Source organism: Ambystoma mexicanum, chromosome 7q, assembly GCF_040938575.1.
Source record: "Ambystoma mexicanum isolate Mex_15411 chromosome 7q, UKY_AmexF1_1, whole genome shotgun sequence".
NCBI lineage: Eukaryota > Metazoa > Chordata > Amphibia > Caudata > Ambystomatidae > Ambystoma > Ambystoma mexicanum.
This window is the reverse complement of record NC_090941.1, coordinates 21,797,603-21,823,347: the sequence shown is the minus strand read 5'-3', so window position 1 is coordinate 21,823,347 and position 25,745 is coordinate 21,797,603. Positions and strand designations below refer to the sequence as shown.

General features: G+C 48.6%; 1 protein-coding gene across 1 annotated transcript in view; it reads right to left on the bottom strand.

The window, feature by feature from the left end:
* Positions 1 to 25,745, bottom strand: part of TOMM70 (translocase of outer mitochondrial membrane 70) — a 561,013-nt gene that overhangs the window by 70,051 nt on the left and 465,217 nt on the right. Inside the window, exon 11 of the mRNA XM_069639990.1 lies at positions 19,554 to 19,676. Coding sequence (XP_069496091.1) covers positions 19,554 to 19,676 — 123 coding nt within the window. The remainder of the gene's footprint in view (positions 1 to 19,553; positions 19,677 to 25,745) is intronic.

The following is a 25,745-nucleotide window of genomic DNA, read 5'->3' as shown; positions in this document are numbered from 1 at the left end:
GCGGAGTATTGCATTTTGTTTTTCGTAGTCGAAAAGGGGACGTCGACAAAGCGTGTCTGTAACACTATCCCTATAGTGACGTGTGTTGTACCCACAATCCCTCACGCGTCGAGGTCCCTCTGTTTGTATTTTTCTGCCCTGAGGGAGCCTTCTAGACGTGAGTGAGTACAGAAAAGAGAGAAATATAGAAAGATGTCTGTTCCTTCCATCCAAGCGGGGAGGAAGGGTGGGCGCATGTGAATCTAAGCAGATACAACCATCAGAAATGCTTTTACGGTGAGTAATGCATTGTCTTCTGATGTTTGTTAATCTGCTTAGAATCACATGCTGTGCATAGACTAGCGAGCAGTACCCGGAGTTGGCGGTGGGTTATGAGAAGGAACAGTAGAGAAAAGATGTCTTAATACTGCCTGTCCCACCTGGGAGTCAGATCTAGAGTGTGCATCTAGACAGTAGTGTTTTGTAAAGGTGTGCACAGAACTCCAGGTAGCCGCTTTGCAGATGGACTCAAGGGGAACATTTGCAATGAATGCTATGGACGCCCCCGTGCCTCGAGTAGAATGTGCTCTTGGCCTAAAGGGCAGTTCTCTCTTAGCAAGAGTATAGCAGAGAGTGATGCATTGGACAATCCATCTAGAAATAGTGGACTTTGAAACTGCATCCCCTTCTCTTCCTGCTGCCACCGAGACGAAGAACCGATTAGTCTTCCTCAGTGGTCTGGTTCTTTCCATGTAGAACATGACCGCTCTGCGCACATCTAGTGTGTGCAGAGTCCTTTCTCCCAAGTTGGAAGGATTTTGAAAGAACGCTGGTAGTTCTATAGACTGGTTTACATGGAATTTTGAGATGAATTTTGGAGCAAACCTTGGGTGAGTGCGTAGAACCACTTTATCTTTGTGAACTGTAACAAAGGGGTCTAGAACAGAAAGAGCCTGTAGTTCACTTACTCTCCTGATGGAGGTGATAGCTATTAGAAAAGCAGTCTTAAGAGTGAGGTCTTTAAGAGTTGCTTTGTGCATGGGTTCAAAAGGTGATCCCATGAGTTTTGTAAGTACCACGTTAAGGTCCCATCCGGGAGCTGGGTCAGCTATCGGGGGGTGTATTCTCTTTACTCCCTCCATGAAGGCCTTTATAACAGGGATCTTCCACCACGACACTTTGAGTTGGGAAGTGGTGTATGCAGAAAGTGCCGCTAGGTGGACTTTAATGGAATTGAACACTAGACCTGAATCCAATAAATGGGTCAGGTATAGAACAATATGTGTGGGAGAGCAGTCAATTGGGTTGATGCTCTTTCCTCTGCACCAGATGACAAATCTCTTCCATTTGCTAGAATAGCAGTGGCGAGTGTTAGATTTTCTGGCTTCCCTGAGGATGTCCATGCATCTCTGCGGGAGCTGTAGATGTCCAAATTCTACGATCTCAGGAGCCAGGCTGCTAAGTTCATGTTCTGGGGGCATGGATGCAGAGTCTTGCCCCTGTCTTGTGACAGCATGTTGTACGGGCAGGGGAGTTTCACTGGGGGAGATAGAGACATCTCCATCAAGTGAGCGAACCATGGCTGTCGGGCCCACATTGGGGCCACCAGTATCATGGTTACTTGTTCCTGGTGCATCTTGTGCACCACCTTGTTGAGAAGGGGAGTCGGGGGAAAAGCGTAAACAAATTTCCCTGACCATTGAATCGACAGACCGTTCCCCTTGGATTGGTTTTGGGGGTACCTGGAGGCGTAACTTTGGCATTGTGAGTTCTCCAGGGTTGCGAACAGGTCTATTTCTGGGAATCCCCATTGCGTGAAGATGTCGAAGACGATGTCTTCGTGCAGTCGCCATTCGTACTCTTCGGGCAGGGGGAAATCTCTGCTGAGTTTGTCTGCCAGCAGATTGAGTTCCCCTGGTACATGTTGTGACAGAAGGAACATATTCTGTTTGAAAGCCCACTTCCATATGTTTTGGGCCAGTTTGGACAGTCCTGGAGAGTGGGTTCCCCCCTGCTTGTTGATGTAATACATGGCTGTGGTGCTGTCTGTAAGGACCATCACTGTCCTGCCTTGTAGGTGTTCCTGGAAGACTTTTAGCGCCTTGAACACCGCTAGTAGCTCCAGAAGATTGATGTGTTTGGATGCTACGCTCGGAGTCCACTCTCCGTGAGCAGTCTGATGGGATAGGTGAGCCCCCCCATCCTGTGAGGGATGCGTCTGTGGTTAGAGTGGCTTCCGCCGCGGGTGTGGCAAAGGGTTTCCCTTTTTCTAGGTTTTCTTTTGTCCACCACCGTAGCGAGAGAACTAAGGCCTGCTAGACCACCACTAGATCGGCCCATAGTCCGCTGGCCTGACACCACTGGCTGTTGAGCCACTCTTGCATTGGGCGCAGGCGCGCGTGAGGTACCAAATAAATACACGACGCCATCATGCCTAGCAAGCGCATTGCTTTGCGTACCGTCACCTCTCGACCGGACACATATTGAGGGATCTGAAACAACATGTTTTGAACCCTCTCTTTGGAGGGGAAGACGAGGCCGTCCTTTGTTTGAATTAGAGCCCCTAGGAATTGTTTGATTTGGCTGGGGTCTAGGCTGGACTTCTTTTCGTTGATGGAGAAGCCCAACTGGAACAAAAGGTCTACAGTCTTTTGGGTATTGGAGAAGCATGTTTCGTAAGAATCCCCTGTTATGAGCCAGTCGTCGAGGTAAGGGTAAACTGGGATGGACAACCTGCGCAGGTGGGCCGCTGCCAGTGCCAGTACCTTCGTGAATACTCTCGGTGCTGATGCTATGCCAAAGGGTAGCACTCTGAACTGGTAGTGTTTGCCCTCTATCATGAACCGGAGGTATTTTCTGTGCGCTGGCAACATTAAAATATGAAAGTATGCATCTTTCATGTCTAATGTTGTCATGTAATCTCCCTGTGATAGCAGTGGGATCACTTCCTGTAGGGTCACCATACGAAACTTTTGGGGTTTGATAAACTTGTTCGCTGGGCGGAGATCTAATACAGGGCGCATGGTTAGATCCTTTTTGGGTACAAGGAGTACACTGAATAAATACCTTCCGTTACCTGAGATAGAGGCACGACCTCTATGGCTCCCTTTTCCAGCAGTTGCTGTACTTCTTGTAGAAGGATGGCAAGATGTTCCGGTGACATGCGTCGTCCCCTCGGGGGTTTGTATGTTGGGGAACTGTTGAATTCGATGCAGTATCCGTGGGCTACGGTGGAAAGTACCCAGCGGTCTGACGTTATACCCTCCCATGCTGGAAGAAAGGATGTTATCCGGCCCCCGACCGGTGTTGCATGGGAGGGGACGCGAATCTTCGCGTCACTTGGTGTTGTTAGGGGCTTGGGAACCTCTAGGGGTGGACCCTCGCCCTCTTCCTTTGCCCCGGCGCTGTCCTCTGACTGTACTGGCCACTACTGGTCTGGAAATTGGTGGCAGGGTACTGTTGCTGCTGGTTTTGTTGTTGGCGTTGGCCACGAAAAAAGCGTTTATTGCCATATCCGCGCCTGGTAGCGGGCTTAGAGATTTGGTCAAGAGTTTTGATTGTATCGAACTCTTTTTTAGCCATCTCCAGAGCCTCATCCACCGCCTTCCCGAAGAGGTTAGAGTCTTCAACAGGTTTATTTATTAAAGACGCCTGTGTCTCCGGTTTGAACCCTGAGTTGCGCAGCCATACGTGTCGTTTTAGGACTATTCCCTGAACTAGGGAACGTCCCGCAGTTTCTGCCGCATCCAGAGAGCTCTTCACAATACTCTGATTGACCTGGGTTCCTTCGCCAATAGTTGAAAGCAGGCGTGTACGTAATGGTTCCGGCGCTTCTTCGGCGTCTTTGCGCAGTTTGGCCCACTGCGCGTCCGCATAGCTAGCGAGCAAAGAATTGTTGTTGGCAATTCTTGCCGAAAAGGCGGCCGAGGATGTAATTCTTTTAGCAAGGGCATATAACCGCTTGCCCTCCTTGTCAGGTGGTGCCTCACTGGTGGAAAGTGGTACCCCTGCCCTCTTTCTTGTGTTGGTTACTACCAGGGAATCCGGAATGGAATGTCCCCTGATGTACAGCGGGTCTGAGGGTGAAGGAGTGAAAAGTTTTTCAATTCTAGGATTGACCCCTCTGATTAGTGCGGGTGTGGACAGCGAAGGGATGATTCTCCTCTTCACCGAAGCGAGGAGGGGAATTGTCTGACTGACCAGGGGTTTCTCCTTAATTACCCTTTCTACGAAGTCTAATTCAGGGGAGAGCTCCCCAGTGTCTAGTTCGAAGTGTGCTGCTGCTCTGCGCAACAGGGCATTAAACGTGGGTTGATCGTCAATGGGAGACGTGTTTCTAACAGGTGAAATGTCAGGAGGATTTAGGTTCAGGACATCAGTGTCGGAATATATTGATGGTGATTGGCAGGGGTGAGAAGGTCCTTCTTCTGGATTTTCTCAGAAGCCTTCTCCTACCGAGTCTGGGCTGTCCTCCAGACCTTCCTCCTGGTTCCATCCGTCTTCCTCGTCCATAAAATCATCCTCTTCCTCAAAATAATGTTCTTCCCCAGTGAGGTCATACACACTGTGGAAGTCTGAGGCTGTGTCCTGGTGGGGATTGATTAATCTTGGAATTTTGGCCCTGGGGTCCTCCTGAGTCCCTTCTCTTATTCTCTTTGGAGTGGGAGGGTTTTGGGCATTCATAAACCTCTCCATTCTTTCCATGCAGAGATGGAGCCTTTCCATGGTTTCATGGGGTACCCCTGAGCGGTCTAGCGGGGGAAAATTGGTGTCTTGTAGCTGAACACGGCTCGACCTCTCCCATAACGTCGAGGAAAGTGTCCCGTCGCCTTCAGGTGTGTCTTTCGACCTTTGCGTAGCGCTCGATGTGTCTTTCGGCGTACGCTTGTGGGCGTCGGCTACCACGATCCTCGCCAAGCTCTCAGCAACTCGTTTGTCAGCGGAGAGCTGTGGTTTCGACCTTATGGGTGTTGAACGCTCTACGGCGGCATGCGCTTTCTGCTGATGCGCTCCGGCCGATGATTTGGGGGCGGCGCCCTTATTTGCCGAAAGCCCAGTCGCTGGTCGCGGCTGCGAGAGGGGCTTCGAACCCGAACGGTCCGAGGAGGCCGCCGGTGAAACCTGCGTCTCCTTGGGCGCTGATGCTCTCTTTGCCTTTGGCAAAGAAGAGCCATGGGTTGTGTGCTTATGTGTGGTCTTGTGTGCGTCAGTGTCGCCGGGGTGTTCATCCCCATAAGCAGGGCGTGAGCCGAGCGCGTCGGGGCCGGGGACAGACGACGAAGCGCGTGTGCGCTCCCTAGGGGGGTTTACGACTTCCGTAGCGGAGGTCGTGGTATCACGTTCCTCGTCACTGTCGGAGGTAGCGACGGTGGGTGGAGCGTCGGCCTTCGACATAGCGTAGGCCGCCCACCTTTTGACCCTACGGTCTTTTAGAGTCTTCGGCTTAAGAAGCCGACAAGCCGTGCAACCTTCCTCCTTGTGATCGAGGGGCAAGCAGCGGTTACACCGTGAATGCTTGTCCTTCCAAGTAAACTTGCCCTTGCAAAGCGGGCAAAACCTAAAGGGTGTCCTCTCCATAGCTGAGCCAATAAAACGTGATAACCACCCCAAGGGAAAGGAAGGGGAAAAGGAAAGGCATTCTCAGAAAAGAATTAGAGATGTCCCACGACCCCCACTCTCCCTGCTGTATTTGGCCTGCGAGGCCAGGCCACGTGTTCGGCAACGCCGAAGGATCTCCTCCGCTCGTCCCCTCCGTCGAAGATCTTGCTCGGCGGAGAAGCTTCACAACAGCGTCGAGGGGAGGATCGATATGTTATATATTAATATAGGAAAACGACCAAAGGTCGAGGAGATGAAATCTGCAATGTCTCTCGAGGAGCTCCGCGTAAAGGCGACCAGTATCTGGGCGGAAAAAAACAATCTGAGGGACCTCGACGCGTGAGGGATTGTGGGTACAACACACGTCACTATAGGGATAGTGTTACAGACACGCCTTGTCGACGTCCCCTTTTTGAATACGAAAAACAAAATGCAATACTCCGCAGTGACCACTGGATGTCGGACCTATGCACAGCATGTGATTCTAAGCAGATTAACAAACATCAGAAAAACTGTTCCTTGAATCTGTGTTCGACTGTTCAGAAAAGTATATTTGTAAATTGGTTGACTATGCAATTTCCTTGTTGAGCGTCACTGCATAACTGACAGGGTCTACTACCCTTGTATTACTGTAAAGTAATCTGAAAGTAACTTATGTTTTTACTCCAAGAATAGGTGTGCCCTATACTGAGATACTGAGTGTGTATACAAAGGTCTGACTTACCTAGAGGAACAAGTTACTTACCAACTGTAACGTTCTTTCGATTGGATGTTCCTCCCACGTATTACTCATCTTAGATATATTTGTATCTTTAGCTTTGCTGCTTCGAAAAAGAAATGTCACACCAGGGGGCGCTGTGCTCGAGGCATCGATGTCCCTCGAGGGCTGCTGTCGAGTGTCGACGTCATCCGCAGTATAAAGGGCTCGAGTCGCGCCCGCTGGCTTCAGTTCTGTTTTTTTCGATATACTGTGCTGAGTAGTTGACCAGGCATTCTTTAGACGTCAAGCTCTCAAGGAATTCAGAGTGCAATTGACGTAAACTGTACGGCGGGATAGGCTGGAGGGTCGATGAGGAATACGTGGGAGGAACATCCAATCGAAAGAACGTTAAAGTTGGTAAGTAACTTCTTCGAATGGATTGTGGCCTCTCATGTATTCATCATTTTAGATAGACTCCAAAAGCAGTATACATTTGGAGGAGGGAGTACTAGTTAATACTAATCATGGATTGTATGAAGAACGGCCTTAGCTAACAGACCTTGTGATGAGGTGGAATCTATAGAATAGATTTTCACAAAGGTGTGCACAGACTACCAGGTGGCCGCTGCAAACACATCCTGCACCGGGACAACCCTCTGGAGAGCCTAAGTTGCCGTGCCCCATAGTTGAGTGGGCTCTTAACCCATCTGGAGGTTCTTTTGCAGCTAACCTGTAGCATTCAGTAATTGCCAATATTATCCATCTGGATAAGGTTTGTTTCGTAACTGCGAGGCCCAATTTATGTCCAGTATAGCCAACAAAAAGTTGGTCACTTGCCAAAATGTTGCCAATCTGGAGATATAAAAACTGAGAGCCCTTTTGGGATCCAGTCTGTGTAGTCGTTCTTCCTCCTTACTTGCATGAGGAGGAGGATAAAAAGGCAAAGTGTTTTTTTGAGGCAGGTGAAAGTCAGACTATTTTAGGCAAAAAAGAGGGTTTGACTTTAAGAATAACCTTGTCCTTATGAAAGATGGGGAGGAGGCTTACAAGAGAGCCTGTAACTCACCCTAAGGGCTGATGTAATTGCCACTAGAAGTATTGTCTTTAAAGGAGCCTTAGGGGGCAAGAGTGCAAGGCTCAAAAGGAATGCATGTAAGGAACTTAAAAACTAAATTTAAATCCCAAACGGGTACCTGAAATGGTACTGGAGGGTACACATTAGTGAGACCCTTTAGGAACTGTTCAATCAAAGGCATCTTGAACTAAGACACTTCTGAGGAGCGCTTAAAAATAGAGAGCGCTGCCAGGTATCCTTTTAGTGTACCAACCTGGAGCCCCAGATTGGCCAAATGTAAAAGGAAAGAAAGTACCATAGGTGTGCTACATATGAATGTATCAACATTCTTGTCCTTGCACCAGTTACTGAACTTGTTCCAACGACACCGGTACAAGGAGTTTGTTGCTGGCCTTCTGGCCGAAAGCAACATTTCCATTACGTCATCCGGGAGGTCCCAATCCTTATATCTTAGCCTCTCAGAAACCATGCGTGAAGGCTGAGTGTCTTGACCTCTGGATGGAGAACCCGACCTTCCTCTTGCGAGAGGAGATCCTCTTTGTGGAAGACGCATTGGAGGGCAGATGGACATGCCCAGAAGGTCTGGGTACCACATTCTCCTGGCCCAATCTGGGGCAATTAGGATCACCGTCTTCCTGAACTTTCTCAACCTCCCGATTACGTGAGGAATCACGGGGACTGGAGGAAACACGTACTGAAGTGGAAATTACCATTCCACCACGAAAGAGTCTCCTATAGCTCCTTTCGGAGGAAATTCCCTTGAGCAGTACAGCTCGCGATTCCTGTTGACCCTTCCTGTGGACACTGGTCGCAAACAAATCCACTTGCGGGGTTCCCCAAAGGGTGAAGATCTCTTGAAGCACTTCCTGAGTTAGCCCCCACTAGTGGGAGTGTGCTCTACCTGCTCAGAGGGTCCGCCGCCGCGTTTTTCTCTCCAGCTAGGTGAACTGCTGACAGAGAGATTCCCTGTTGTATTGGCCAGAAACAGAGCTGCATTGCCTCTCTGCACAGTGGGAAGTGACCCTACACCCCCTCTCTTGTTGAGTTAATACATGGTCACTGTGTTGTCCATCATTATCAGGACATTCATTCCCCGTACAGAGGGCAGAAAGGCCTTCAGCGCTAGTCTGATTGCCCTCAACTCCAACAGGTTGATGTGTAGTTTGGACTCTGATGGAGACCAACGACAGCCGATTGTCAGATCGTTGGCGTGGGCTCCCCACCCCGTGAGTGAGGCATCCATCACTACTGTTATCTTCGGCCATGGTTGCCAAAAAGATTCTCCCTTGAGGATATTGTCCTTGCAAGCCCACCATAGAAGATCTTGAGCCACTCTGGACAGGACTTGCAGGACGTCTTGACATATTCCCTGAAGATTAAGACCATGGAGTTCTGTGGGCCCATTGAAGTGATCTCATTCTTAATCAGGCTTCTGGCACCAGAATAATGCAGGATGCCATGAGGCCGAGCAACCTCACAAAATCGAAGGCCGCCAGATGTTGGCCATTTTGTAACTTTGTTACCATCTGCAGAATGTGTAGCGCCCTCACCTCAGGAGGCAAGGCTTTCCCTGAGAAAGTATCCAGGACTGCTCCAATGAACTGGAGCTTTTGGAATGGTATCATTTGTGACCAATTGAAAATGAGGGAAAAGCCCAGTCGGTGTAAGAAGTGGCAGGTCATGGTCAGATGTTCCTGGGCTCGTTCAAGTGAACTCGCTCCGATTAAGCACTCGTCCAGGTAAGGGTAGATGTGAATTCCCCGTCTCCAGAGACTCGCTGCCAACACAGCCATCAACTTGGTGAATACCCTTGGGGCGGAGGTCAGCCCGAATGGCAGGGCTCGAAACTGATAGTGAGAACCGTCAACCGTGAACCTCGGGTACTTCCTGTGCTTGAGATGGATTGGCACATGAAAGTAAGCATCCTGAAGGTCCAATGATACCAACCAGTCTTGGAGTTGGAGAGCGTGAAGGATCTGAGAAAGGGTTACCATCTGCAACTTGTCCTTCCTGAGGAACTTGTTCAAGTATCTTAAATCCAAGATGGGTCTCAATCCTCAGTCCTTCTTTGGGATGAGAAATTAAGTGGAGTACCAACCCTTGTTCCTCTCCGCTACAGGTACAAGTTCTATTGCACCTTTCTCTAGCAGGGTTAAAATCTACTGCACAAGGAGCGGGTCTGGAATTTTGACAGAGTTGGCACCTGGTGGATGGTCCCGAGGCCTTTGTAGAAAGGGAAGGCAGTACCCTTGAGCCACTGTTTCCAGTGCCCAAGCATATGAAGTAATGCCCCGCCATTCATTCGGATGCTGAGAGATCCTGCCTCACACCGGGGTCTTGGGGGTCAAGGCCTCAGAGTGGCTTTGAGGCGGCTGCAGCAGCAGCGGTGGCTGAGGGGACAGTTGCCGCTGCTGAGGCTGATCTACCACTTTTTCCTCTTCCACCACGAGGACATTTTCTTTGCTGTCCTCTGACTAGCCTGCCCTTTCCCTCTTCCAAATGAGGAGTAGAACCGAAAAGGACGACCCCTCCAGGAAGATGAGCCTGAGGAGGAGTGTTGTTGAGGTTGTCGTATGGAGGCCCTAAGACTTAGCTGCCGCCTTAGAGGTCTGCAGCTTCTCCAAACTTTTATCCGCCTTGCTGCCGAACAACCTCAAGCCGTCAAATGGCATATTGAGTAGTCTGGCCTGCACGTCCGGTGCAAAGCCATACTTTCTCAGCCACGCGAAACAGCGTAGCACTGTGCTAGATGCCATGGACCTGCTTATGCCATCAGCAGTGTCCAGTCCTGATTGAAGGCATTCCCCATAGCCTCCTTTCCATCTTTCACAATTGCAACAAAGCCTTCTCGCTCCTCGCCCTCAGGAATGTGTTCAACCGCTGCAGTAATACAATCCCACAGTGTGTATGTGAATCTCGCAAGGGTGCAAGTCAAATTTTCTGACTTTAAGGCCATGCTGCCTGAAGAGAAAATCTTGCAAGGCCAGTCATCAATTCTCTTATCGTCCCCATCTGGGGGAATAGAAGTGTATGCTGATTGTCAAGTGGATGTGGCCGCCTGCACTACTAAGCTCTCAGGTGTAGGATGCTTAGTTAAGTATTCAGGTCAGAAGAAGAGGGCCTTTATTTCCCTCCAGATTTTTTATTTACCGCTGGTCCAGAATCTGGGGTTTCCCATGCGGCAATAACTTTCTGTTGAAGGGCAGTGTGAAAGGGAAAGACAGGATCCTTTTGAGGACTTCCACTGAGAATATCCGTCATGTCATCCTGCTCGTAAACAGGGGAACTCTATTCCAGCTCATGAATTCTACTACCTTATTCATAAGATTCCTATACCCTGAGTTAGCATGGTCAGCAGGGTTGGGCTTGTCAAATTCCAATTCAGGAGACGTGTCCAGACCACTAGCTGTTTGCAGACATTCATAGAGGTCAGGCATCTTGGAGTGAGGATCAATTAGTTCATCAGGAACATCCCTAGTACCATATCTTACCCCAGAAGGGGGAACCTCCTCTTCAGATGATTTTTCCTCATAAATTGAAGACATCAAAGTCTTGTCTCGGCACAGGGTGATGCATTTTACCCGTGGATTTTGAAGGCATAGACCTTGGCTGCGCCAAAGGTGTTGATATTGGCGCCAGAATCAGCGTTGACCTCGACAAAGGAGTCAATGACGTTGACGGAGGCTTTGTCACGGTCGAGGGAGCTTTAGATGCAAGCGCTGTCGAGAAAGCCGTCAATGCTGTCTTCGACACTGGCGTTGAGTAAGACTTTGACAGATGCGTCGAGGAGACCTTCGCCATAGACTTCGATGGCGGTTTGATACCCGACGCCATTTTGTCTGGTGTTGCCTCAGATTTATGCACCAGTAGGATTGTGTTGCTCTTTTTATCAGGTGTCAGATGTTTCTCTCAACGACCCCCTCTGCGATTTATTGCCGGATTTAGAGCGTTTAGTCTCTGACCTCCCTCTGTCATTTTTGGAATGAGCCGGGGCATGGTCTTCATGCGATCGCTTTGATGGGGGTCTGGGACGCATTCTCAAAGATTTGCATCATCGAGGCTAGGAAGGCCTCCATTTTCTAAAGGAATCATGCTTTGATGGACAGGTGATAACCCCTGTTTCTGAAGACGTCAAAGAAGACGATGAGGGAGATAGGTGACGCCTCTTCGCCTTCTTTCGAGGAAGACAAAGATTTTCTAGACCGACTCCTCGACCTAGATTTCTTCGATGTACGTCGGGATTTTCCACTAGACTCAGAGTGTTTCGTTCTTCTCGAATAAGCCTTTGAGGATTCCTCCCCCACCACCAATTTTCCTCTTCGTTCCTTGAGAGCTTTGTTGGTCATGACTTGACAGGAACCGCACTCGTCAACTCGATGGTCCGGACCCAAGCACCAGAGGCCAACTCGATGGGGTCAGTAATAGTCATCTTCTTCCCGCATTTCTGGCACTTCTTAAAACCAGTTTTGGGGGCAGAAGGATTAGATGAGGAAGACATTGTTGAAAAACTGCAGCGCTGTTTTCGTTCACAAAGTGAAAGCTGTCGGAAAAACGGAACTGAAGCCAACGGGCACGGCTTGAGCCCTTTATACTGCGGATGATGTCAATGCTCGACGGCAGCCCTCGAGGGACATCGACGCTGCGACCTCGAGCACATCGCCATCTGGTGTGAATTTTTTTTTTTCTGAAGCACCAAAGCTGAAGATACAAATATATCTAAGATGAGGAATAAGTGGGAGGACACAATCCATTCGAAATATTTTTAGATTTCTGAATAAGCTCTATGCTTTGGTCTGTGAAATTGAAAGCATAGTGTTGTGTTTGTATAATGTGTGTATATGATCTGTTATGGTACTTACCCAAGAATCGCTTGTATATAAAATAAACCATTTGGACAATACATGATGTTGCAGTTTTTCTTTGGGCCATTTATATTACAATTTCTTTGTACTGATTCTACAGCCCTCTCCTCTCTCCCTCCTAAGATGAGCCTGGCTGCGCGGTCTACACTACCCAGAAATCGGGTGGTACAGCCTTATACTAAGAGTGGAGTCTTGTACTGCCTCAGTTGAATGGTTCTACTAAGCTGGACTTCAGAAAAACCGCCCTAACAAGGACCTAGTTAGATCAGAGATTGGGAGGAGTGAGCAGAAGATGATGGAAGGTACAGCAGGGAACCATGGGACTAGAGAGTGGAATGAAAGAGCTAAATGGGGTGAAAGAGGGAACATCGGATGAAGGTACAATCGTGAATCATAATACAATTCTGGGAAGCGAAAACTCTTGAGTAAGGAAACCTTAGGAAGTAAGACAGAAGGCCTTTAGGCCCTCACTTGAAACTCAATTTAGAATAGTTAGTAGGGGGCTACAGATCTCCAATTTAAATTTTGCACTGGGAAGGAGTCCACGTTAGGTCGAGGAACCAGCCAGAGAGACCCAATAGTTTGGCCAGCCTGCAACCTAACAAGACCATCCTACACACTCTTCACCATCTGTCAATATAAACCCTTTCTGGAGTTTAGTTTATTGAAGCAATTTGTGACAGTAACAGGAGCCCTTGCCCCCCACTGCCGTCATAAATATTGTGTGTGTGACCACAGAAACAAAGTGTATATTTTTCAGTATACCAGTGTGGTGTATTCTTTCATGGTGTCGCTGGAAACAATTGTACCTCCCTGCCAGCCTTCTCTTCTGAATTGAAGCCCGACAGTTCTGCTACCATTGGGGAGTCTGGTCTAACCATTAGGTTAGATTATAATGCAGCCCTCACCGGAGGCTTGTGAGAAAAATCTCCCCAACATTCAGCTATTAGAAGCAATAATAAAATGCACTTCTAAGGCACCAGATTTTGTCTGATAAAGTAGGCAAGATTGATTCAGTTTGACAGATGACTGCATCATGACTCTCTGAAAGGCAGAATATTAATTAGAACCCCTGCGGTGGAAGAGGGTTTTTTTTTGCCGGCCTTCCTGCAAAGCAGGAATCTCAGAGCCAGCTTTAACACACTGTACATCCCCCTGCTCCAAGCATCCTTAGGGCAAGCGGCTACCATCTTCCAACACCGGGGTCGGCAGTTAAGTGCGCTCCCCGTGACCCATCCCCACAAGGCACCCCCACCGCCTCCCCACTTACCTTCGGCATCCATGTCCGCTGGCTGCGCCGGAACAGTAGTGTTCCCGGTGCAGCTCCGACATTGGCAAGGCTGCCATGGAAAGTGAGAAGGGACTATGCATAGTCCGTTATCCCCGATCTCTGAGGGGCATTGCTGCTTAAGGTAATAGCCCATAGTTGTAGGCCCTGGGGCATTACCTGAAGCAGTAATGCCCCCCGCAGCCCCTAGCTCGGGGCTTACTGCTTAAGTATAGCTTCCACTTGAAGGTGTCCGTAGCTCTACTAGTGTTTTTTTGTTGTTTTCTGACATTCCGAGTCATCTGGGAGTTCAAATGCCCATATTGGATGAGCTCAGCTGCCATGCTGTCAGAGTCAATATTAGCAGGCTGGAAGGATGATTTTACCTTTCAATTTGGAGAGGTGATTCTGTCTGCATGGACATTGCCTGTGAGGCCTTGTAAAGACAGAAATAACGGGCAGGTGTCACCATTCACATGGCCAGACTGAAGTGAGCAGGATCACTTGTGTCACCCCAACTTACTTCATCTTGATGATTACCATGGTTATCAGGGGGTTTGAAGGAAAAGTGTAGAAAAACTTCTCGGATAAATCCACCAAACAGGCATTCACCAGAAACCTTGTCTCCTGACAGTTGAAGCAAAGTCTAGATATTTAGCGTTTTCGGTTATGGCAAAAGGTCTATATGGGATGTTCTCCAGCAGGAACACAGTTCTCCTGCAACATTTCTTTGGAATCGATTCACCTCTTCCATGATTTACCTACACCAGGCATCTACCCTTGTGCTCTGGGCTACTGAATTATGTACTGCAGTTATGTTCTTGTTACTGACAAGGAGCAAAGGCCAGACTGCTCGGGATTCCGGAGCCAGAGACCTAGACGCTCTTTGCTTATTAAGGTAGTACATTGTAGCAGTGTTCTCAATGTGAATGAGCAGGAACCTGGGGTTATTCTAGGAGAAAAGCCTTCCAGGCTACATAGACTGCCCTCAGTACCAGCATGTCGATGTAAAGAGGTTTTGCTTTGGGAGAGCATAATCCCTGTATCGGGCCTCCCCAATGTGAGTTCATCAATCCTCCAGGGAGTAGTCTGTTAGAAGTGACTGATTTGAAGTAATTGATAAGTAACTCATTTCATTAGGTTAGACCTCCATTGTTACTAGTTTGAGTGCCTTGGTTAGGTTGAGTCTACTCTTCTACACAGGATTGTTTCTCCTAGGATCATTGGTGGTCCCTGCATTTCTGCAGTGGTTTCCAAAGCAGTCTCGTGTTTGGGACAATAAAGATGCAGGAAGCCCGGGTGCCCAGTAAAAAGGTATGTCTTACTGACAGATTAGGCATTGTTTGCATGGTCATGCAATTGCTGACAATTCTGCTATGCTAACACCTACAACCGCTCCACTGTATCGAAGACCTTGCACTGAAATTGGGTAAGAGTTCTGTATTTAAAACAAGCAGGCTTGGTTCTCAAAGACATTACCTGAAAATCTTCCTTACTTTTTCTGGTGTAATGGCCTTGATCAGCCAGCAAATCCAACTATGGTTAAACCAATATCTTATTGGCCTTTGTTAGGGGGCTCAACACCACTGCAATGCATTTGCAGAAGATCCTTGTGGGGGCGGGAGGGATTAATAGAATGTTAGTATGTTGCAATGAAAATGTTTTTTTTAATACCATAAACCTCAGTAATCTCCGATGTGGTTTTACATTCAAGGTATGGCAGTATGGATCCTGAATGACAAACTCCATTCATGAGAAAAGGGGAAATCTAGTGTAGGGGCAGCGTTCACAACTTCTTCACCCATTTTAGATTTTCAGATAAAGGGAAGGGTTTTAACTGATCAGAGTCCCTTGTCCTGGATAAACAATATAGCTCCGCTTTGCCTTCTGAAAGCCTGGGACTATCTCCACTGCGTTTTTCTCCAAAGGGATAATTATTTTCTGGACTTGCCCTTTCAGATGTGGTTCGAAGGATATTTGCTAGGTGGAGAAGATGAAAATTGTAACCTGTACCCATCTCTTGTAACATGTGTGTCTAGTGATGTTTTTCTTCAGGACTATAATTTGGGACCCTTCCACCCAGCTTGATTTTTGAAATTGGGGAAGCAAGGTTACTACTTCTGCAGTTGGGCGGTTCCTTGCAGATGTTGCTTCTCCCTTCCTGGTACAGAGACAATCACTGCAGTGGCTGCTGGTAATATTATGACTGAAGTGAGGAGGAGCTTATACCCTTTGCGTGAAGCCTGGTATTTAATGATGACATCATCATCTAGAGGAGTCCCTCCTCCACTAGCCCAAGCCAACAGCATTTGTTGTCTCATTGCTCATTTCCATCTGGGTCACTTTGTTGGACACTTTTAGGAAAGCTCTTTGTGAAAATGTCCTCCATTGACTTCAATGTCACCCACCACATCTGCTTTCTTTGTGGGTGCGGACTGATTTATGGGCTCAGGCCAGTTGCTCCCACCAACCTGCTTCTCTCCTTCAGTTATTGGTGCACTGATCAGTGCCTTTGGCTACTATTGGAGGGAATGTGTTGTCCTATGTTTTTCACACTTAATCTTTCAGTGTAGTACAAGCCGCCTTCAGTGGGGTGCTGCAGGGATACTTTGTACCCCTTTTTTCTTTAAGTAACATCCCAGTTACTATTGAGATGTGTACCCACCAGCAGAAGTGAACCATTTTTTTTGTCCAGTGCACTGTTCTGCACCTTTATTTCTTTACCAGCATAATGCTTCAAGTACCAAATAACTGAAAACGTCAGTACCTTGTGGTACACCAACTGTTCTAAGCGCCTCCTTCCTAATTAGGTTGGAAATTGCCAAATAAGAACATGCGATTACGCTGCAATTCAGCTCAACTATCAGGCAGTACTGCATGAGTGAACTCGCTGAAAATGGAAAAGAATGGGCTCCAGTCCAAACTTCAGCCAAAATACATCCAATTCCTATTCAGAATGTGAGGTGACACCTGGTTGGACAGCCTCCATCTGTTTGAATGTTACAGGTCCCTCCTATATGTAGCAGCCTCGAGCCTGATTTCTGGATAAAAGGAGAGAACCTGAAGTCTTATGACCGCCCAGAGACTCACTGGAGTTCTGGAATAGCGGCCAGCATTGGCCAAGCTAATAACTGCATTGCAGCCCTCTGCCTTCAAATTGACTGGACAAAACCTCCAGAAGTTTCCTTCGTCCACTGGGCTGGTGGGACAAATCTGTCCGAAGCTCTGCATCCATCGTTGGTCCGAGTGGTCATCGGTCTACATTTGGCTGGCACCTGGAAGGATTTACTGTCGAATTACGGCCAAACTAGTAATGAGGCCCAGACTCTATTACCATAACCGCCACTTGGTCGCACCGATTTAGCGCAGGATTACAAGTGGTGGTATGGCGGTGTAAGCCCCCATTATTGGCATCCATAGGACTCTATGGGGATTTTGGCATAATTCTGCAGATTTTATGAGGCAAAAGGGCAAATTCACTTCCAGCCTCACTGCCAAACCTGTAGTACAATGGTGCGGCAGTAAAGTATTACTGGCGCATTCCTGTTTTTATCCACACAGCCGTACTTTGAAAGATGCCCAATGAGTCTAGCAGGGCTAAGCTACATGAAACGCTCCTGGATGTCGCAATGCGTGTCCTCAATCTCTCCAACATGACACCAAGCTCATCGGCTACAACTTGACCACTCTTGCCAACCTACATATGCTGCTACACCTTCTCAAAGTAACTCCTTGAACCACATGTTCCTAAATGCCCCACTAGACTCCTCCCAGTGGGACCACTCTCATATCTAAATCATATCATCCCACTCTTGCTTATCCCTACATCTATTAAAAAAACAACATTTAATCTGACTCCATGGCCCGTTAATTCAACCAAGTCAAGGCCTCCCCCTCCAAGATTTCTCTCCTCCAATCACCCACTACAACAAATAATTCTTCGATTTCAGCACTACACTACAGACCCCCTTTGACAATCGCCATCATGTACACACCCTCAACCATGGATCACCTAGACATTAACCACTGCGGACATCATGAGCATCTAACTTGTACTACTGCCACAAATATCACTTGTCCACTCTTCCTATGGGCTACTAAGACGCTTCTTACCCCCCCATACACCTCACCAGTGTTCTCAACTCTGCCATATCCTCTTACTACACTCATCTAAATTCTGTTCTAACCACCACAATAATAATGTGTCGGGACATGCTCCTCCCAACACCAACCACTAACTGCTCTATAGCAAATTCCCGATCTGACTGCCATCAATTTCTCAAAAATCACCTAAATACATGACACCATGTCCACCTTTTATCTCTCACAACTTCCTCCTATCGTGGCTGTTCTCTCCTCATGATCCAACTTCTCCCAAACTCCCCAAACAAACTCCTGCCCACCTGTTCTCAGCCAAACCATCCTGTGCTTTTACTGATCCATTCACAGCACAAACTATCAATGAGCTTGTACCAGTCACCCCCTCTCACATTTCCACCCTCTTCAACCTTTCTTTAAACAGTCATACACAAACTAAACAAATGTTGCAGACTCATCACTCAAAAATCCTGTAAAGGGTAGACTTCAACTGTATAGTCAACTAAGTCAATGCCTTACAATACGGTTCCAAATATTTCACAGACACTGCTCACACCCATATCTCTAACTGTCTTACCACTGTTCACAAATTCACTATCCTTCATGCTCATTCGAATTAATGTCTCAACAGCCTTTGCTTTAAGAACACTGCACTTAACTGGGTGTCCTCAACTTCTCTCCAACAGCTCCCAGTCAAATGGAATTCTAAGATCTGTTTCCCTACACCCCTTCGCTATGGATGCCCTTCATGGGATCAATTCTCTAACCACTCCACCCTCTGCACAAACCCATCTCTTCCTTCGGCTTTCACCATCACCTTTTTTGCAAATGGCTACACTCTTTCTTTCTTCACCGCTGCTATCTCTGAATAAACATCTTTTTCCAACCTTAAAACGCAAACACTCTTCTGTATTCTATCTTCTTCCCCATGACTCCCTAACCCCTTTAACCCATGGCTCAAAACATTGGGGTCCTCTGATATGAACCTGAAATTCTCCCAGTTTATACTGTTCATTGCAACCACTACCAGGCTCAAGATTCTCAACGTAAATCCTCCAACACCTCAACAAAAACATGGATCTCTACTCTGGTGTTTAACAAAGCCGACTACTGTGAAGTGTAGCATTTGGTGTTCCCCTTTACTACTTCACATTCTTCAAAATTGTCAGCTTCACTACATGCGTCCTCTTCACCCTTTCAAGATCCACACCCACCTTAACCTATCATCACAATACTCGATGGTTCTCAATGCAAAAATGTCTCGCTCTTTGAATTGCGACTATCAAGCCTTTAGATACTTCCTTCGTCTTCCAGGCTGCATCCTCATGTACTTGCTTTCTAAAGGTTTGCTCATTGTCTCTCAACATCCTATCCATTTCCCATCCCTCATATGCTGCCTCCCACTTTCACACCTTTTCACAATTTGCTCGGTTCCACTGGAACGCATCCCTGAAGCCATCTAAGCCATAACATTTTTAGAATTGTTAAAGACCAGAATAATCTCCAACTCCCATTCTATACCTTCTCATGTGATCACCTAGCCCGTCTGCCCAAATCATGCCTCACTGAAACGCAAATGCAAATAGTACATATGAAAATATGTTCCTGTGCCCCAAATGTTAAATGCATTAGGTATATGCTTGTCAACCTCATAATGCCCTTCACCGCCTTTCCTCCATTATCCATTTAATCAATGAATTGTGTAGAAGCACCCTACACCTAGCTACTACCGTCAGCTTCTGTAATGTATCCCCTAAACATAATTTCTGTTCGAAATGACACCCTGACTCACACTGAATAGACACAGTAAAAAAGAAAAAGTTCAAGGAACTGGGAGTCTAATTTACAAGAGCAGTGTCGCACATTTCTGAATATCGGGCCAAGTCTGAGGACAGAGGAGTTTAAAACCAACGAAAATAAAAAGTTCCAATGTATATTTGTGCACTTGGATCGAGTTTATAAATTCTTACTTACCTCTGAACTTCAATAGTTCCCATAGTTTCATAGGCAAAGTCACATTTATTATCTATTTCAATGGCTTTGCTGATCAGCTCCAAACCTTTATCCAGGTCCTGCTTCCATTGAAGTTGCAGCAAACTGTCAAGAGAAAGAGATAGATTATTAGTGTTTTGCACAACTTTGTTGTCGCAATGTAATTACATATTTCACACAAAACCACCACAGGACTCAAACTTAAAAATAATTTTGAATCACAGTAAAGTAATTCTTACATACCCTTTCATTGCCAGGACTAATGGTTTTATCAACTGGGATGTGTGCAAACATTAAGGGCAGTGAAATGGATAAAGCATGACACGAAGTATACAAAAGACACAGTAATACAGGTGTACTGCAAACGTAGTCCATTTTGACTCTGGGTGAGCCTTAACAGCCAAAAAGCGTGTCAGTGTGGTGGCAGATGTGTATAATTAAGTGGAGTGACTTTGGTTCCAGTGCAGTATAAATCTTTGCTTTGGTAGCCATTTGCTACATGAAAGAAGCAACACTGCAACCAAGTTGTTAATTCCGGTCTCCTCGCCATTTTCTTTTTAGCCATTCTAGTTGCATTTTTACAGGGGGAACGGACAGTTTGGCCTTTCTGTCTAAACAAGGTTTGACTCCTAGTTCAAAGGAAAGTCCTTTGAGTGAATAGGATGGGGTTTTCACCCAGTACTGAACCAAACAGCTTACTCCACATTCCTGCATGTACACCTGCTAAAGTGGCATTTGGCTGGCCTTTCCCAACTTGTTCGCTGACAAAACTTTGAATGATGCACATGCAGACTGGAGGGTTGGGGACATCCTGAGGGGGAAGCAGAGAGCGGGGGATGCGTGCCTGTGTCTGTCTTTCTTTCTGTCTGTCTGTCTCTGCCTGTCTGCGTGCCAGTCAGTCTCTGCGTGCGTGCCTGTCTGTGTCTGCGTGTCTGTGTCTGCGTGTCTGTGTCTGCGTGTCTGTGTCTGCGTGTCTGTGTCTGCGTGTCTGTCTCTGCGTGTCTGTCTCTGCGTGTCTGTCTCTGCGTGCCTGTCTCTGCGTGCCTGTCTCTGCGTGCCTGTCTCTGCGTGCCTGTCTCTGCGTGCCTGTCTCTGCGTGCCTGTCTCTGCGTGCCTGTCTCTGCGTGCCTGTCTCTGCGTGCCTGTCTCTGCGTGCCTGTTTCTCTGCGTGCCTGTTTCTCTGCCTGCGTGCCTCTCTGTCTGTCTCTGCCTGCGTGCCTCTCTGTCTGTCTCTGCCTGCGTGCCTCTCTGTCTGTCTCAGTCTGTCTCTGCGTGCATGTCAGTCTGTCTGTGTCTCTGCGTGCGTGTCTGTCTGTCTGTCTGTGTCTCTGCGTGCGTGTCTGTCTGTCTGTGTCTCTGCGTGCGTGTCTGTCTGTCTGTGTCTCTGCGTGCGTGTCTGTCTGTCTGTCTCTCTGCGTGCGTGTCTGTCTGTCTGTGTCTCTGCGTGCGTGTCTGTCTGTCTGTGTCTCTGCGTGCCTGCGCGTCTGTCTCTGCCTGCCTGCGCGTCTGTCTCTGCCTGCCTGCGCATCTGTCTCTGCCTGCCTGCGCGCCTGCGCATCTGTCTCTGCCTGCCTGTGCGCCTGCGCATCTGTCTCTGCCTGCCTGTGCGCCTGCGCATCTGTCTCTGCCTGCCTGCGCATCTGTCTCTGCCTGCCTGCGCATCTGTCTCTGCCTGCCTGCGCATCTGTCTCTGCCTGCCTGCGCATCTGTCTCTGCCTGCCTGCGCATCTGTCTCTGCGTGCGCGTCTGTCCATCAGGTGGGATCCTGAGCCAATCAATTGGGACCTACATGGAGTACAACCTGTGCAGCTGAAGAACAAATTATTTCTCAGTAATGTTCTTTCTGATGGATGTTCCTCCCACGAATTCCTCATCTATGATTCACTACAATTGTTCTTCAGTAACCTTTCCACCACCAGGGGCCACAGCACAGCTCCGCCCGACACTGCTACGTGCTCTGCGATGCACAGGATGGTCGGGATCAGTACATTTTGAGGCACTGTGTCCGTGACGTTAGTTCCACAATTTCCCTAGCACTCTGATGCCGAGGACTGCAGAACCAAAAGTGTAATGGCTATCCATTAAAAGGGTGACGAGGAATTCATGGGAGGACCATCCATCAAAAAGAACATTACAGAGAGGTAAGTAATTTGTTGTTCTTATTGATTCCTTCCTCCCACGAATTCCTCATCTAAGATGGACTCCCATACCAGTATGTAGTCCTGAAGGAGGGATTAAAGCAACACCAGCACCTAGACAAGAAAACACTTCAGACCGCCCTACCAAAATGAGCATCCTGCACTGAAAGGGAATGCAAGCAGTAATGCTTAGCAAACACGCGAGATGCCCACATTACCCAACGGCAGATGCATAGGACAGGTACTCCCCTCTGCAGGACATCAGTGGTAGGCACCGCTCTGGTAGAGTGAGCTCAGACCTTCAGGCACATCATTATAAGCCAAACCAGAGCATTCCAAGATGCAGAGAACGATCTACCTTGACAGGGTATTTTTGGTCACAGTCATGGCAGCACAGGCACCAGCGTAACCAACGAAAAGCTGGTCATCTTTCCTGGCCTCTCTCATCCGATCGACTTGGTATCGGTGAGCTGGCACCGGATCAAGCCGATGGAATTGTTCCTCTGCCTTGGAAGAGTGAGGCGCAGGACAATCCACAGGAAGATGCGTCTTTTGAGAAAGATACAAATTCAAGACCACTGTTGGCAAATGGTTCTATGAATGTTAGCCGCATTTATTTTGCAAAAATGACAACTTCGCCCACTTTTTGCTTAACTGATTTTGCTGCTTTTTTTTAAACCACAAACAGCAGGTGAAGATCCTCCCGCATACCGCATCACTTCATACCTTGTCCAACTTACCATCTACCTGATTGTAGTAAAATTATGTTTTTAAAAGTTGCACAAAATGCGACAAAAAACATATTGAGCAAAGTTACCATCCGGCAAAAGTGATGTATACCGAAGAAAGGAGGGTCTTACTCCCAATGTCACCTTATCTTTGGAGGAAACCAAATCCGGAGATTGAACAGATAATGCCTGAAGGTTACTCGCCCTTCTTGTGGAAGTGGTGGCAACCAAGAAAATTAAGGATGAGCAATCCACTAGAACAGGAATGTAGGGGCTCAAACGGTTCTCCCATAAGGAATGCCAAAACCATATTCAAATCCCAAACCAGAACCACAAACTGACGCAGAGGAAACCACCAAAACAAACACTGCAAGAATAACAGTGGGTTTCTTGAAAAAAAAAAACAGTCCTGTCCCGGGTACCTCTTAAAAACCGAAATAGCGGCGAGGTTTCCCTCTACAGTCCACAGCTACAGGCCTGACTGGGCCAAGGACGGCAAAAAAAACAAACAGGGGATAACAGAGGCTAAAGGGTCCACACTCCTCTCCCGGCACAACGCAGAAAATTTGATAAGGAGCAAGTTACTTACCTCTAACTGTTGTTCTCCAGCATGGGTCTGTCATGGATTCACACGCTCATGAATATTCCCCGTTGTCAGGCTGGGAATACTCGGTAAAGAAAAAATTAGTTTTGTTTCTGAACTGTCTTTCTACTAATAACCAATCACTGGTCTCTGGGTCTTACTGCCCCCAGCCAATGACTGCCCTCTACCTAAGCCCCTCCTCTGGCAGCCATCTTCAGATTTGGTAGCACGTAAAGTGGCAGTAGGACCAAGAGAAGAGCCGCAGAGGGGTAGGCGGGAGGGTTCGCATGTGAATCCATGCCAGACCCATGCTGGAGAACAACAGTTACAGGTAAGTAACTTGTTCCTTCTCCAGCATGGGGTCCGGCATGGATTCACATGCTCATGAATACAAGAATACATAGCAGTACGCACATGCACAACCACAGGAAGGTGGCAAGGCTCAACATTAAGCAATATAAACAACTCAACATTAAGCATCTCTTACCTCCTCACCAGGCTCACCTTAAGCAAACAGGTTGCGCAGCACTGCCTGGCCAACGATGGACTCCTCCCTGGAATTCGGCCGACGCAGTAAAATCTCGTGAAGGTGTGTGACGACCTCCACATAGCAGCCCTGCAGATGTCGAGCAGGGGCACCCCAGACAGTAACGCCGTGGTAGCAGCGATCGCTCTGGTTGAATGGGCTCTCGGATGGCTGGGCAACGGTCGGTTTGCCAACCGGTGACCGTGCATAATGCAGCCGGAGAGCCATCTGGAAAAGGAAGCCTTCGAGAGGCCCTTCCCTTGGTTCACAGGTCCAAAGTTCACAAACAGCTGTGATGTCATCTGACAACTCCTTGTGCGGCCCAGTAGAACTTCAGCGTTCTAGCCACATCCAGCGAGTGCAAAGTCCTCTCAGCTGGCGACGGGAAGAAAACAGGTAACACCAAGGGCTCGTTGAGGTGGAAGTCCAACGGCACCTTGGGCATGAAGGAGGGGTGCGTCCTCAGCACCACCCTCATCTCGTGGAATGTGAGGTATGGAGGTTTACAGGAGAGGGCCTGGATCTCTCCCACTCGTCGTGCGGAGGTGATGGCCACAAGAAACGCTGTCTTCCACGATAGGAACTTCAACGGTTCCCGAAAGCAGAGGCTCGAATGGCGGCTCCATGAGCCTGGACAGCACTACTTTGAGCTCCCACGCCGGGGCCGGAGCCTTCATCGACTGGAAAGACCGAAACAGTCCTTTCATAAACTCCTTCACCAGGCGATGGGACCACAGCGATGATCGCCCCAGAGTCCTGGTGTAGTGGGAAATCGCTGCTAGATGGATCTTGATGGAGGCGTGAGCCAGCCCCGCCTTGGCCAGCGACAGTAAGTACGGCAGCACTTGAGGGGCCGTAATCCGCAGAGGGTCAATCTTCTGTGCACGGCACCAGACAGAGAACCTCTTCCATTTGTGTCCATAGCACTTGAGGGTCGAGGAAGCCCTGGCCTTTGCAAGCACCTCCTTGCAGTCCGCTGGGATATCGTACCCTCCAAACTATAGCGCTGCAGGAGCCAGGCCTGCAAGTTCAGCGACGCCGGATCGTGGTGGAGGATGGCGCCTCCTTCCCCAACGAGAAGATCTGCGTCCATCAGCAGTTTGACTGGAGGGGGGGGGATGCCGACATGTCCGGAAGGTCCGGGAACCAGATCTGCCTCGGCCACGCTGGTGCAACGAGGATCATCCTGCACCGGGACCATTAGAGTTGGTTGATGAGTCACAGCAGCAACGGCAATGGTGGGAACGCATACAGGAACAGGCCGTCCCAGGGGAATGAGAAGGCATCGCCCATGCTCCCCGGCTGGGGAAACCTGCTGGCGAACCTCTGGCACTTGGTGTTCGTCGCCGTCGCGAACAGGTCGATCTGGGGATTGCCCCATCGTCGAAAGAGGAGATCCACTATTCCTGCCACAGTTCCCAATCGTGGCACGAGCGCAGCTCTCTGCTGAGTGCGTCGGCGATGGTGTTTTTTATTCCTGCCATTTGGAAGGGTACCAGAAATATTCTTTGGGCGATAGCCCAATGCCACAGATCCTGGGCTTCCTTGGATAGGGCTGGGGATCTGGTGCCTCCCTGCTACCCGATCAGGGCCCAGAACATGGATTGGAGCTCCAGGACATTGATGTGTAGTGACCTCTCCTCCAGGAGCCAAAGGCCAATTGCATGGAGATCTCCGGAGTGAGCCCCCCCCCACATCCCTCCAGGGAGGCGTCCTTTGTCACTGTTTCCTGAAAGGCCGGGGTCTGGAAGCCCATACCCGCCGCCAGATGCACGCGGGTGCCCCACCACCGGATCGCTTGTCGAAAGGTCTCGTTGAGTGGGATCATGTCTTTGAAGTTGCCCGTCGCTTGCATCCAACGGGCGTCGAGGAACTCCTGTAGTGGTCGCATCTGCAGTCTGCAAAGGCGCACGAGGTAGATGCAGGAGGACATCATGCCGAGCAGGGACTTGACTGACCTCACCTTGGCCACGTCCATGGTCAACAGCCGTTGCACCTTGCCTAGGATGGCCTTCGTCCTTTCCTCCGACGGTGAGGCCAATCGCGCCACTGTGTCGAGCTTGGCTCCCAGGAACAGGGTGACTTGCGACGGTACCAGGCGGGATTTTGCGAAGTTGATTGAGAATCCCAGCTCCTTGAGTAGTTGGATGGTCTTCCATGTGTGATCGACGGCGAGTTCTCTTGACTCTGCCCGGATGA